The 14,024-nt window shown below is 44.2% G+C and overlaps 3 protein-coding genes across 5 annotated transcripts; 1 reads left to right on the top strand and 2 right to left on the bottom strand.

Moving 5' to 3' along the window:
- Positions 1–1,155: 1,155 nt before the first annotated feature.
- Positions 1,156–5,888, bottom strand: LOC144517420 (ubiquitin-conjugating enzyme E2 C-like). 2 transcript variants are annotated; one of them, XM_078249526.1, is made up of 7 exons: positions 5,778–5,888; positions 4,868–4,981; positions 4,203–4,230; positions 4,023–4,109; positions 3,647–3,851; positions 2,285–2,344; positions 1,156–1,302 (listed from the first exon to the last, which is right to left on the bottom strand). In XM_078249526.1, exons 2-7 carry the CDS (start codon positions 4,975–4,977, stop codon positions 1,265–1,267), a joined length of 528 nt encoding a protein of 175 aa, XP_078105652.1. In that variant the 5' UTR covers positions 4,978–4,981; positions 5,778–5,888; the 3' UTR covers positions 1,156–1,264. The 2 variants fall into 2 exon arrangements, with proteins under 2 accessions (XP_078105652.1, XP_078105653.1); XM_078249527.1 differs by having other exon boundaries at positions 4,868–4,984; positions 5,778–5,862.
- A 1,442-nt stretch (positions 5,889–7,330) lies between these two features.
- polr2j (RNA polymerase II subunit J) lies at positions 7,331–8,227 on the top strand. The gene is made up of 3 exons (XM_078249525.1): positions 7,331–7,585; positions 7,857–7,965; positions 8,065–8,227. Exons 1-3 carry the CDS (start codon positions 7,443–7,445, stop codon positions 8,164–8,166), a joined length of 354 nt encoding a protein of 117 aa, XP_078105651.1. The 5' UTR covers positions 7,331–7,442; the 3' UTR covers positions 8,167–8,227.
- Positions 8,228–8,229: 2 nt separating this feature from the next.
- On the bottom strand, positions 8,230–13,553 carry LOC144517418 (deoxynucleotidyltransferase terminal-interacting protein 1-like). Of its 2 annotated transcripts, XM_078249522.1 has the most exons (14): positions 13,185–13,553; positions 12,685–12,755; positions 12,323–12,419; positions 12,101–12,199; positions 11,816–11,857; positions 10,541–10,600; positions 10,396–10,452; positions 10,130–10,191; positions 10,007–10,049; positions 9,570–9,628; positions 9,287–9,347; positions 9,029–9,100; positions 8,852–8,907; positions 8,230–8,430 (listed from the first exon to the last, which is right to left on the bottom strand). In XM_078249522.1, the coding sequence occupies exons 1-14, from the start codon at positions 13,257–13,259 to the stop codon at positions 8,322–8,324; spliced, it is 963 nt and encodes a 320-aa protein (XP_078105648.1). In that variant the 5' UTR covers positions 13,260–13,553; the 3' UTR covers positions 8,230–8,321. The 2 variants fall into 2 exon arrangements, with proteins under 2 accessions (XP_078105648.1, XP_078105650.1); XM_078249524.1 differs by lacking the exon at positions 11,816–11,857 and having other exon boundaries at positions 13,185–13,552.
- Between the last annotated feature and the right edge of the window lie 471 nt (positions 13,554–14,024).

Below are 14,024 nucleotides of genomic sequence, written 5' to 3'. Positions count from 1 at the left end.
ATTAGCCCTCGGGCTACAATCTGGCACTTTTACATGTACTGCTGTACATGTTCATCAAATGGGCATTGTCCTGAAATAATGAATATTCTAAAAAAACAAACAAAAAAAAACTGGATGCAATAGAATCATATCAAACGTTAGCTGATGATGTGGTTGTACCACTTCAATAAATCAATGTTTAATTTGTTTATATGCATTGATGTTGGGTCTTTGGATAACTTAGAGCTAAATCTAATGATTCAGTATAATAATGTCTGTTTCTCTAAATAAATAAAAGTTTGAGTCCATGTTTCATCCGATTCTTTCATCTTTTCTAAACCATCTGAAGTCTCATCTCAACATTAAAGGGGGACTATGCAGTTTCTTTAGCGGAGTTTCTCTTAACTGAACAGCTTTGGAGTCATTGGAATGGTTAAATGACTTTTTTTTAGTTGAATGGTGGTTGTCTCGCTCCCCCCCCCGCGCCTGGGAGCAGAAAAACCACCCTTGCAACTTACAACAGCCTTGGCGTCAGGAAGTATGGCGTGATATCAGGTCTCGCCATGTAACCAATAGCTTCACGGCACTGCACTCATACGCCCATTCAGGAACTGGCCAACAAGGTAGAGATGGAGGTTTTCACACTATTGTCACGACTGAGCTGGCAAAAAAGCAGCAGAAAGCTAGGGAAGCATTGTTGGAGGAACAGAGGAAGAGGAAACGGAAGACTGACCAAGAAGGAGGAGAAACATAGCTGCGTTTTCAGAATGACGAGAACTGAGACAAACAGAAGCCTGCGAATCCGATGCTGAGCTGCGTTGTTGCACTCGTAAGTATCTCTGATCAAAAACTTGATCTGCCAGTGTTTGTCAGCTTGATGTTGGCAAACACCAGTTGCTTCTGCTCCGACAGCGTTCTCAGGCCATCGGAGGAAAACAGAATCATGGACCCGGGAGAGAAAACCTCAGTGGACATGGCTGTGTGTTCGCCGGCTTCTTTTAAAACAAATGATCACATGACCAGAGGGAGAGTCAACCAGTTTTTACAACAGCGTTGCCAAATATCTATTCTGAAACTGTAGGGGGAGCTCTGTTTATCATATCTGTTGTAAGAGAAACGTTTGAGTTCCAGATCCCAGCTGATAGATAGATCTTTTAGGTAAACACACAGTCAGTGTTTGTGCTGAATTAAGAACTTTATTGATACAACGATGTGAACAAACATAAAAATATTGTACAAACACAGAAGACAAACGAAAAGAATAAGATAAAAAGGTGGCGCGTCTTCACTTCTGGAAGGTTAAGTGTAGATGAGCTTTAAAGGCTGAAGAAGAAAAAAAAAAGAGAAAAAAACAGCTGTTAGAAACTACAACTCCCATCAACCCCGGCTTCTCTCAGACCTCAGGGCTGCACCCAGAAAATGTTCTGGGTTCCTAAACACTTCGTCTGGGACAGACCCAGACGTGAAGGACGGACACACGGACACAGCATTCCCTAGCCCCTTACCCTAACCACCACCACTAAATGCCTAACCTTAACCAGAACCTCATTCTAACCCTAATCCTAAAACCAGGTCTTAACCCTCAAACACACCTTTAACCTTGGGGGGTCCAGCATTTTGGCCCCACAAGTATACTGGACTCAACGAATATAGTTAAACAAGAACACATATGCTACTTTCAGTCTTATTAAAATGTCTCCATGTCTACGTGCCCAGATTATAAAGCCAAGGGCAGTTTAGAAGATTTACTTCACTTCTGTTGTGGCTAAAACTAAACTTGTGTTGCAGCTTTGAGTGACTGCGAGTCATGATGTCATTCTGAAGCATCTCTGCACCGTGCGTCCATGCATGCTCCATGAGGAAGACTATTCTCATACACTAAACAGCCGTTTTTTATACGTTTGTTTCTGCATTTATTGTTAATTAGTTAGTAATGTTTAATATTGTTAGTGTGTGTACCAAGTTAACTACTGCGGCATTAAACTGACTATTACATCTTATGTCATTCCTCCATCTACGTTCACTCTCTGTCCATTTAAACATTATCCTGTGACATTTGTTTTCCTACTTTGTTACTTCATGTTTAATAGTTGTTGATACATAGGTTATATTAAATACACTGTATGTAGGTCATATATAGATGTACATTATTTTCCCTCTATATATTTCTTGTATTTTCAGTGTGTGTCCTTGTAACTTGCTGCTGTAACAGTAGTTTCCCAGTTTTGGGATCATAAAGTCTGTTATTGATCATGTCTGTTATTAATCTCTGTTCTTTATGATGACTGCTGATTGGATGTCTCACCTTCCTGGTTGTTCCAGAGTTCAGCAGCCGTCGTGTTCAGAGGACTCTCGTTGTTTGGCTCTGAAACAAAAACCGGATTCATTTAACACCTCTGTTCCTCTTAGGATCAACAACTTCACTTCATAAAAAGGGAATCGGAATGAGAGAGAGTCCTGTAACTGAAACTCAACCTCGACAAGACTGAGCTCCTTTTTCTTCCAGCGAAAGGCTCTCCTACCCAGGAGGTGACTATAACAATTGACAACTCTTTGGTAGTCCCCACCCAGACTGCTAGAAACCTGGGTGTGACACTGGACGACCAACTCTCCTTCACTGCCAACATTGCTGCAACTACCCAATCGTGTAGTTACATGCTGCATAACATCAGAAGGATACGTCCCCTTCTAATGCTGAAGGAAGCTCAGGTTCTGGTTCAGGCTCTAGTCATCTCACGTCTAGACTACTGCAACTCCCTCCTGATTGGTTTCAAGACACTAGTACTTGCATACAGGGCCATGATGGATCAGCCCCAGCATACATCGAGGACATGGTCCAACCCTATATACCAACCCCCCCACTCCGCATCAGCAAACCTGCTTGCTGCCCCCTCACAGCGAGGGACAACTAATCACTCAACGAAATCCCGACTGTTTGCTGTCCTGGCTCCTAAATGGTGGAATGAGCTCCCTATTGACATCAGGACGGCCGAAAACCTACACATCTTCCGCCAAAGGCTAAAAACACATCTCTTCTGACTACACCTCGGATAATGAAGGAAAAATTCTCTTGATACTGCACTTTTCATAGGGCTCTTCGTAGCATTATCCATTTAGAGAGTCTCCCTCCCTCTCTCCCTCTCCCTCCCCCTGCCCTTTGCCGTAATAACGTAACACATGCGCTATGCCTTATGTGCGTGTACTCACATATCAAAAAATGACGATGGCGACACCAAGTCCTCCCAGAGTTGGGCCTTTTCTCATTAGTTTAGCTTTCAATAACTTGGTAAACAGAGGCAGTAAGAACAGCTACAGGCAGGGTGTGTGGCACCAAGATAAATGATGCCAGATCAACAACAATGAACTTCAGGCATCTCCAAACACACCCAGATAAGTCAGTCACTGGATAATGTGAAAGAGACGTTACATTTAGCATATATCGTCACAGGTAACAAGCTAACCATCGCAATGTCACTCGACTTGGACTTCCAAAAAATGACTTGTGAACATCTGCCTCCCAGCAGGGTCTGGATGGACAGATCTATAAACGCTGAGTCAGTGTTACCTCCCAGCAGGCTCTGGGTGGGCAGATCTATAAACGCTGAGTCAGCGTTACCTCCCAGCAGGGTCTGGGTGGACAGATCTATAAACGCTGAGTCAGTGTTACCTCCCAGCAGGCTCTGGATGGACAGCAGGATGGAGCGGACGTCGTACAGCGCCGACCATTTGTCCTTCAGGATGTCCAGACAGATGAAGCCCTGCTCGTCCACGTTGGGATGGAAACAGGAAGTGACAAACTTCACACGGGGAGCCTGGTACGGGTAACCGGCAGGGAACTCTAGAGACAGGCGGTACCGGAGACCCTCGTACACCTGAGAGACAGACAGGCAGACAGGTGATTCTGAGTGCAGCGCATCATCCACTCTGCTGAGAAGGTGGTTGGCTGCAATCTGCCATCTCTCCAGGACGCTGAGGTGGGCAAGAAAGACTGTAGCCAGGCAGCAGTCAGCCTCTCCAACAAGTCCGTCTGTGTCTGTACGTACCGTCCCCTGAGCTCCGTTGATCGTCCCGACCCATTTGAAGAGATTATCGGATTCTGGAAATGCTGAGATCCCCTGGTCACCTGACATCTGCATCATCAACAGACAGGGAGACAGACAGGTGACAGGATGTCTTCAGAGACAGACTCTCTCTTACATCAAATATTAAGTGTATAAACTCACCATCAGAGTCATGAGCTCCTGCTGCAGCCTGCAGACACACACACAGTTGGAGACAAACACAGACACAAACACTTATGAAGTTGAAATATTTGAACTTCTTGAAGAGTTTAGATGGTCCCGACGTTGTTGAAACAGAAGCGATTGGAGCGGTCTGTAGCTCCTCATTATTTGCAGAGGGCAGACGCAGAAGGAAGAGAGGAAGTTGGACGACCTGGTAAGTTCTGAAGGTATCCAGTGTTTCAGACCCCCGAGAACCCCCAACAGGCTAGATAAATCTCTTTAAGGCCAAAATAACTCAAATATCTGTGGGGTTTCCCCTGTATTTATTCTGCAGAGCTGAGAGTCCATGATGGAGGCAGCTGTTAGTTTAGTCTGTAACAGCAGTCGAGTCCATTAACTAAACTGATCAGACAAACAGGATGTGTAGAGGAGGACACGCTAACCTGCTAATGGATTGTGGGTCTTTATCTGAGCTGGAGCAGAGAATATTCAGTTATAACACATCATGAGATCAACAAAATGAAGGAATCAATCCAATAACTTTAAAACGTCATGTTGTCAGTTCAAAGACCAGACTCTGGGTGAGAAAACTGACTGACTGAGACCAGTTACCAGGATGTAACTGTCAGTCTGTCAGTTACAGACAGACAGACGTGTTGTCTCACCGTTTGGACACGGAGCTCCTGGCTGCGCTGCCTCCACTCTCGCTGCCTTTCAGAGCCGCCGACGATGAAGCTGCTGCAGCTGCTGGGTCCATGTTCTGGGAGGAGGCCATGTTACTGCTCCAGAGAGACAGACAGGTCAGAGACAAGACAGGTTAGAGAGACACAAGACAGGTCAGAGAATGATAGGTCAGAGAGACAGACACAGGCTAGAGAGAGAGACTGACCAAGCTGCTGTCTTTTATACAGACACAGCAATAGGCTATATCATATATATATATATATATATATATATATATATATATATATATATATATATAATCTCTCAGGAGAGGCTCGTTCTGGGTTCATTACAATAGACATAATACATAAAGAGCGGTGTGGTTTCAGGAGAAGTTAAACTATTTGAAACAACAGAACTGATTTGTTTATCAGACAGTCGAATATGATACGTGTGGTACACGTGACTTCTTTAATACATTACCGTTACTGTTCATAGTTTAGTTTAGGCTTCACGTGTTTAACGTCACCATTCATGACAATACAGACTACATTAATGAACATTACAGCGGTTTAACTGCTCGGAATCTCGGTTTCTCTCGGTAGCTGTCGGATATATCACACAATGAAGACTATTTACCGGTTAAACTGTAAAATACAGCCCGGCGTTAACGGTGTTAAAACGGTCGGTAACCGAGTAAACACAACTGTGTTTTAGCTTCATGCTAACGGTAGTTAGCGTTAGCTCCGCCGGCTAACTGCAGGCTAGCTCCGCCGGCTAATGGAGGTTAGCTCCGCTGTTAGCCCGTTTCTGATGTAAAGCAGAGACATTACGAGCTTCTACGGGTATACAGGTAAATAACACAGGTCAAGTTAGAGTTACACACGGAACAATCCTCCAGCCGGGACTTACCGGGTGTTTGTTGGGATGATAGCGGGCCGAACTGCTGCTGTTCTCGGATTCAAACTGAAGTCGCTCCCGCCCCCCGGTTTAAACTGTCTCTTTCTTGCTCTCACAGCCAATCAGCGCCCGATGTTCAAAAACAAACCAACTCCTGCTAACCAATGAGGAGCTGGTGGACGGAGAGAACAGCGATGCGATTGGGCAGCGGGAAACGTCCGGAAATCAATATCGCAAAGTTTGATTTTTTTTTTTGTTGTGATTAAAAAACAAACTTTATGAAACTCGACGTGATCCGTGACGTAATTACGTGAACCTCTTACTGGAATTTTTGGGTCTTTGTAAATTATAGAGTGTGGTCTAGACCTACTCTATCTGTAAAGTGTCCTGATATAACTCTTGTTATGATTTGATACTATAAATACAATAGAATTGAATTAATATATGTTGTCTGTATAATATATGTTGTTTGTATATCTGGAATTTGTAACAATAATAATTTTCCCCTGGGATTATTAAAGTATTTCTGATTCTGAATATATATATATATATATATATACACACACACACAGCCACAGACACATACACACACACACACACACACACACACACACACACACACACACACACACACACAGACAGACAGACACACACACACACACACACACACACACACACACACACACACACACACACACACACACACACACACACACACACACACACACACACACACACACACACACACACACCACAATACACACACACACAGACAGACACACACAGACACACACACACACACACACACACAGACACACATAGACAGACACACACACAGACAGACACACACACACACACACACATACACACACACACACACACCACACACACACAGACACACACACACACACAGACAGACAGACAGACACAGACACACACACACACACACACACACACACAGACAGACACACACAGATACACACACCACAACACGCACACACACACACACACACACACCACTATACACACACACACACACACACACACCACAATACACACACAGACAGACACACACAGACACACACCACAACACACACAGACACACACACACACAGACACACACAGACAGACACACACACACACACACACACACACACACACACACACACCACACACACACACACACACACACACACACACACACACACACACACACACACACACACACACACACACACACACACACACACACACACACACACACACACACACACACAGTATGTTACTTTGTTCTTGTAACCCGTCTCTGACTGAAGGTAGAACAGAGAAAGAATTATAGTTATATTAATAATAGAAGCTGTAATGTGATAAAGTGAGAGGTGTGAAGAATATAACTTTATATTTTTGGTCTAATAATAGAAGCTGTAATGTGATAAAGTGAGAGGTGTGAAGAATATAACTTTATATTTTTGGTCTAATAATAGAAGCTGTAATGTGATAAAGTGGAGAGGTGCCGGTCTGGCTAACACCAGCAGGAGGCAGTACTGACACATATAGGAGGCTGACTGGCCTCAAGCCCGAAAGAAGAAGACGTGTTCCCGGTTGATCCTCCGCGCAGACCGGAGAGAAGAGAACATAGATATATATATATATATCATAGATCTGTGAGAAGAGAAGATGAACGCGCCTCCCGCCTTCGAGTCGTTCCTGCTGTTTGAAGGAGAGAAGAAGATCTGCATCACCAAGGACACGAAGGTCCCAAACGCCTGTCTGTTCACTCTGAATAAGGAGGACCACACGCTGGGCAACATCATACGAGCGTAAGAGCTAACAGGCTAACAACACAGCGCTAACCGCACAATGCTAACGGCAGGCTAACAACACAATGCTAACGGCAGGCTAACAACCCAATGCTAACAGCAGCAGTATTTTCTGTTGTAAGTGCAGTCTGGTTGTAGATTGTCTTCACCTCCTATACCGGGCTTTTCACAATAAGAGCTGCTTTCTGGACCTGTAAACCTTCTGATTATGGAAAAACCTCAGATCCTGACTGTGTGTGTGTGTGTGTGTGTGTGTGTGTGTGTGTGTCAGTCAGCTGTTGAAGGATCCTCAGGTTCTATTTGCTGGTTATAAAGTTCCTCATCCTCTGGAACACAAAATCGTCATCAGAGTGCAGACAACACCGGACTACAGTCCACAGGTAACACACAGACAGACAGACAGACAGACACACACACACACACACACACACACACACAGAGGTAACACCCAGAGACTGATGTGTGTTTTGTTTTGACAGGAAGCGTTTACGAACGCCATCACTGACCTAATCAGCGAGCTGTCTCTGCTGGAGGAACGCTTCAGAGTCGCAATCAAAGACAAACAGGAAGGCATCGAGTGATGATGTCACTTCCTGTCTCACTATGGGATGTTTTGTAAATAAAGTGTGTGATGTCACAGCCCGCAGCGTTTGGAGTTTTTATTCTATTTAAAAACAGCAGGAAGAAAAACAGTGGAACAATGAGCCAATCAGGTGCCGTTGTCTCTCTGAGCCAATCAGAGGTCGGCGTCTCTCTGAGCCTCCATGGCTCTCTGCATCTTCTCCACCATCCACAGAGGGACGGAGAACGGCTTCAGCTCTGCCATCTGGATGTCTGGACAGTCCCTACACACACACACACACACACACACACACACACACACACAGATACAGCCCATTTATTCTACAGACTTTAATGGTTTCTTCCATGTAGTCCAGTTATGAAGGACGCGGATCAACGATGTCAGGGAAAATTGACAAAACTGTCCGAAACATTGAAAAATGTGAGCAGCCACAGCAGAGAATGTTTGGTCAGCTGTAGCAGCTATCTGACCATCTCACTGTCTCCTTTCTAACAAGCTACAAAAAGGTATATTCTATCATATTTTAAGGTTTTCTAAAAAGCTGTCGCTACACTGGATCGCTGGCATCATTGTGTAAGAAAATGTAGAAATGGTTCTATTTAATGAGGGTCTTTAAAAAGTTTGATAATTCCAATATTGGATGACAAAGCTGAAGAGGACTGTTAGAGGACAGAGAGACTCACTTATACTCGTCACTTCGAGACAGATCCTGAATGTCCTCCTCGATCAGCAGGTACGCCTGACGCACAGAGACAGACACACACACAGGGACACATACACAAAGACACACAGAGGAAATAAGTCAGAAGTTGTAAACAAAGATGAGGATAAGAAGTGTGTTCAGGTGCAGCAGGACTCACCATCTTCCCTCCTGTTGCTCTCATGTGATGTCTCTCTGCCAACCACTGCTTATCCTTCGCATCTGCTGCATACTGAGACACACACACACACACACACGTAAACATTATGTGAAAGTGTAGCACACATTGAGGAAGTGTTGCTGTCAGACTGTTAATGTAACCATGATAAAGATGTCTGAGAGCTGTTTACAGCAGTACTTCTCTGACAATCTCTTTAATATCTCAAAGATAACCTGATGATACTGGGTGTGATGTTACCTTGAAGAGATCAGAGTGTTTGATGTAGATGCGTCCTCTGGTCCCACCCATCCCCAACGCCCTGCAGTGACATCACAACACAGAATGACTCACTTCCTGTTTGGTAGTTTCTCATCAACTCTGATAACGTTTTTAAATAATCTCCCGGACGGAGAGTTTTCTAAGAGACCTAAGCCTTCAAATGTAAAAGTTAAAAGGCTTTAGAGTGTGTGTGACGGGGAGAGTTTACAGGATGCTGCTGTAACACACAAGCTTTTATTCAAGTAGTCACTTGTCAACTCACTTGTTGGCCCTGGAGCCGAGAACAAACGTGCTGCCTTCATTCAGTCTGGACGGATCCCACTGGAACACACATCATCATCATCATTATTATTATTATTATTCAGCTTACTTTACTCACATATACAGTGAATATTAATATATAATGTCAATGAACTCTGGACTCACTTCTTACTGAGTAGTTTTTAAAATATTTTACTTTTACTTCAGTATGTTTTGTCTGGATCTCTGTAACCTCCACTATCATCATCACTCTGACACATCTGAATCTCTGTAACCTCCACTATCACTCTGACACATCTGGATCTCTGTAACCTCCACTATCATCATCACTCTGACACATCTGAATCTCTGTAACCTCCACGAGCCACTGAACTCCTTTGGGGGGGTTTGATCCAGATGTTACAGATTAGCCAGTATGTGTGTGATGTGCTGACTCACCTTAGGTCCGTCTTTCTTCACAGGGTCAGACTTCACCTTCACTCTGAGGACATGATGACATCACAGTTAGTCAGCTGACTCTGGCGGTGACATCACATATCTGTGTGTGTGTCAGATACTCACTGAGTGGAAAAGGTGTGAGGTCGATCGGAGGAGACGGCTGCTGCTCCAGGACGAGCTCTTCTCTACACACACACACACACACACACACACACACACACACACAAAACACACACACAAAACAAAACACACACACAAAACACACACACACACACACACACACACACACACACAGAGTTAATGTTCAATAGGAACTGATATCCAATCAGAAATGTGACTAAATGAGGAAGTCACTGGCGATAGGTCAGAGGGTGGGGGGTGGAGTGTACCTTTTTGGGGAGGGGGCTTCCTCTCTGACTGTAGTCTTCATCAGCAGCTCTGGACCTCTGACAGAAACACACAACCGTCACAACCAGAACCACAACCAGAACCGGGGACAACACGCTCCGCAGCTTCTCATTGGTCCGTTCCTACCTTGATGGCGGCCTCTGACCCCGCCCTCTTCGCCTCCCCCTCTGGAAACAGCTGTTTGGCCTGGGGATGATATCACAGGAACCCATGGTAACCACACACAGAAACACCAAAGAATTTCTAATAAGAGAAGAAGTTCCACTCTCTCGTTACTTCTGTCTTCTGACCTGGTTGCAGTTCCACCAGAGTTCCATATAGGGGGCGCTCACAGGCCAGTGCAGAATGAATGGGACTCTATGGAGCTATACCCCTCAACATCCACTTTTCTCAGGATATCATTTTTTGTCTAGTAATTTGAATGTTGCATTTGAAAGGGGAGGCTAAGAAAATACACACTGCTGGGTGTTAGATTATTTTAAAGTGGCTTTTTTGTTCTAAAAAGCCTTTTAAAATATCAATGACGTCATACACATATACGGCCAGAGATACTGCTTTACGGCAAGCTCTGAGTCACTTCCTTTGTTCTCTCGAAGCATCGACAACACAGCTGACAGGTTAGACTCTCTCTGTTAATACAACACAGCTGACAGGTTAGTCTCTCTGTTAATACACGTGCTTGAAAGAGGTTTGCTAATGTTTTAAAGACCACGCCAAAATATTCACTCTGACATTCTGGTTCTGCTTTGGATGCCGTCAAGCGGGACCTCCGATCGTAATCAGTCCTTCACTGACCAATCAGCATTCATTAGCAGAATGCTAGCGTGTTATGGGCAACAACGACTCAACCTGTAAGAAATCAAAAGGACAGTAAGTACTCGTTCATTCAACTTTCGACCTATAATCCATGTTGAACTTGCACGACAATCGGGCTAAAGAGACAAATGTAGCCGTCTAGCTCCATAGAGTCCCATTCATTTAGCATCTAGCTCCATAGAGTCCCATTCATTTAGCATCTAGCTCCATAGAGTCCCATTCATTTAGCATCTATCTCCATAGAGTCCCATTCATTTAGCATCTAGCTCCATAGAGTCCCATTCATTTAGCATCTAGCTCCATAGAGTCCCATTCATTTAGCATCTAGCTCCATAGAGTCCCATTCATTTAGCATCTATCTCCATAGAGTCTCATTCATTTAGCATCTATCTCCATAGAGTCTCATTCATTTAGCATCTATCTCCATAGAGTCCCATTCATTTAGCCTCTAGCTCCATAGACTCCCATTCATTTAGCACTGGACCGTGATCACCCCCAGTGGAACTCTGGTGGAACTGCAACCAAATTCGGTACAATGGGGCTGAATATGGAACGGCTTTCCATAGACGGGCTTTGGAAACACACAGATGCTGTGATGTTACATGATCCTGGTCTCCACAGCAACAACTAAAAAAAAAAAAAAAAACAGCAACAAAATCATGTGTGTGTTTCTACCTGTCTGTGTGTGTGTGTGTGTGTGTGTGTGTGTGTGTGTGTGTGTGTGTGTGTTTCTACCTGCTGATCACTGACTATTTGGGAACTTTTCTACACTTTGTCTCTTAAAAGTTGTGTTTAGTTGAAAGTGTTTTAAACTTTGTGTTGTCACGCAGGAAGCTGGGACAGGGGGAGAGAGACAGGAAGTGAGCTCACATGTTCCAAGGCGTTCCTGCAGGTCTCTCTGATCAGCAGCTCGGTCTGAATGTCGTCTCCCACGTTCTCCTTCACGTTCTCCGCCGCTTTCTCCAACAACTGGAACCAAAACAACATCAGCCACACACCTGGTATCCAGGCCCCGCCCACACACCCAGCCAACCAATCAGGAGTCAATGCCAGCTGTCAATCATTACAACCGTTACACTTTAAATTATTTACCTTCTGGTACTTCCTGAACACAGCCATGATGTCATCGTTGAAGCTTGGCTGAAGCACCGCCCTCAAGAGATCCATAGACACCTGAGGATCAGTGTAGCTACACACACACACACAGACACACACACACACAGAGAGACACACACACAGAGACACACACACAGAGAGACACACACACAGAGACACACACACAGAGAGACACACACACACAGACAGACAGACAGACAGACAGACAGACAGACAGAGACACACACACACACACACACACAGACACAGAGACACACACACACAGACCCCCCCCCTTGGTTAACATGTGTGTGAGTGACATCACTTCCTGCTGTGTGGGACTCTGAAGATGAACTGACCTGACTGCCATGTGGGAGCGTCGTCCTCGTCTGTGAATCTGTCTGTGTTTGATCATCATGTTCCACGGATTCTAAACAACAACAACAATTATTATTATTATCACTATTATTATTATTATTATTTTTTTTATTTTTTATTATTATAATTCATTAAAGTTTGAGTGCTGCTGATTCAGAGTTAAACAGAAACACGACTCTGTGCTCAGAGTTACTCATCATTTATTCTGTGTGTGTATATATATATATATATATATATATATATATATATATATATATATATATACACACATTTATATTATGTAACAAATCTTTATGTGATGTTTCATAACAGACATTAATTAATATCAACTTTACATCAGAAAATATCGAATTAACTTCAAAGAGTTTCAGTTTTTATTTGATCAAATAGAAAATACACATAATCAGAATATTGAAATGATTGATTACTGATTCTAGCTAGGTGCTAAGCCGCTAGGTGTTAGCTTAGAATCGGTTGTTACCGGGCTGGTCTCGCGCTGTTCCGGCCCGTCCTGCTGCAGCCAGTCCCGGCCTCCCTCTCCGCGGTGAGCGCCCATCACACAAACTGTCCTGACCCGGTCTGACCCGGTCCCAACCGAGCTAACTCCGCTAGGCTAACAGCGGCTAAAGCTAATAACAGCTAACAGCGGCGGCGGGGTTTATGTTACTAAAGGCCCGTTCCCGGTTTGTTACCGTGAGTCAGCGCGCGGACAGACACCGAGAGGCTCCCCGATGTTTATTGATCACCTGATTATCTGATTATTGATCATTTAAACGGACTATTTCTTTCTGTTTGTTTCCAGGAAACACTCCGTTTCCTCTATGAAGCTCTTCCGGTCATTCCCCTTTCACAATAAAAGCACCATCTCCAAAATCCAAAGAAACGTTTTTGTTTTGTTTTTCAGCGGTATTTTTTATATATCTCTCTCTATATCTATATATGACTGTCAGTATATACTGTATATCTATGGTGATCCAGAATGTTTTCTGTGTGGCGCTGGTTATCTGTTATCTTCCGGCCCCGGGCTCCAAAATAAGATTAGTCTCTTGTTGTGACAGGTACCTCCCGGTGACAGGGGCGGAGCTACATGGTGTAAACATTCATGGCTGACCTGCAGTAGGGGGTCCGGTCTGGGGCTTAAAATGGGGGTTTCATTGAACACAAAGTATTTAATGTTTAAAGACAGTTGCAGGGAGAGAGATTCCTAAACGTTCTGTCCTGAAAACATCTCGTACCACAGGAACGTGGTCAAACCGGGACTCAAACCGCTGGACACCTGGAAACAGGAAACAGACCATGTGTGTGTGTGTGTGTGTGTGTG

The sequence above is a fragment of the Sander vitreus genome, chromosome 4, assembly GCF_031162955.1.
Source record: "Sander vitreus isolate 19-12246 chromosome 4, sanVit1, whole genome shotgun sequence".
Lineage (NCBI taxonomy): Eukaryota > Metazoa > Chordata > Actinopteri > Perciformes > Percidae > Sander > Sander vitreus.
Note: the sequence above shows the minus strand (reverse complement) of the source record. Positions and strands in the feature narration are given on the sequence as shown.

What these genes read in the sequence shown, in the direction of transcription:
- LOC144517420 (XM_078249526.1), bottom strand. Translation starts at nt 4,977, where the DNA reads ATGGCCTCCTCCCAGAACATGGACCCAGCAGCTGCAGCAGCTTCATCG. An exon ending in TCAACGGAGCTCAGGGGACG is followed by an intron (nt 3,852 to 4,022) that starts GTACGTACAGAC and finishes TCTGTCTCTCAG; the next exon opens with GTGTACGAGGGTCTCCGGTA. An exon ending in ACTCTGGAACAACCAGGAAG is followed by an intron (nt 1,303 to 2,284) that starts GTGAGACATCCA and finishes TTTCTTCTTCAG; the next exon opens with CCTTTAAAGCTCATCTACAC.
- LOC144517418 (XM_078249522.1), bottom strand. Translation starts at nt 13,259, where the DNA reads ATGGGCGCTCACCGCGGAGAGGGAGGCCGGGACTGGCTGCAGCAGGAC. An exon ending in GCAGGAACGCCTTGGAACAT is followed by an intron (nt 11,858 to 12,100) that starts GTGAGCTCACTT and finishes TTTTTTTTTTAG; the next exon opens with TTGTTGCTGTGGAGACCAGG. An exon ending in CCTCACACCTTTTCCACTCA is followed by an intron (nt 10,050 to 10,129) that starts GTGAGTATCTGA and finishes TCATGTCCTCAG; the next exon opens with AGTGAAGGTGAAGTCTGACC.
- polr2j (XM_078249525.1), top strand. Translation starts at nt 7,443, where the DNA reads ATGAACGCGCCTCCCGCCTTCGAGTCGTTCCTGCTGTTTGAAGGAGAG. An exon ending in CTGGGCAACATCATACGAGC is followed by an intron (nt 7,586 to 7,856) that starts GTAAGAGCTAAC and finishes TGTGTGTGTCAG; the next exon opens with TCAGCTGTTGAAGGATCCTC. An exon ending in CACCGGACTACAGTCCACAG is followed by an intron (nt 7,966 to 8,064) that starts GTAACACACAGA and finishes TTGTTTTGACAG; the next exon opens with GAAGCGTTTACGAACGCCAT.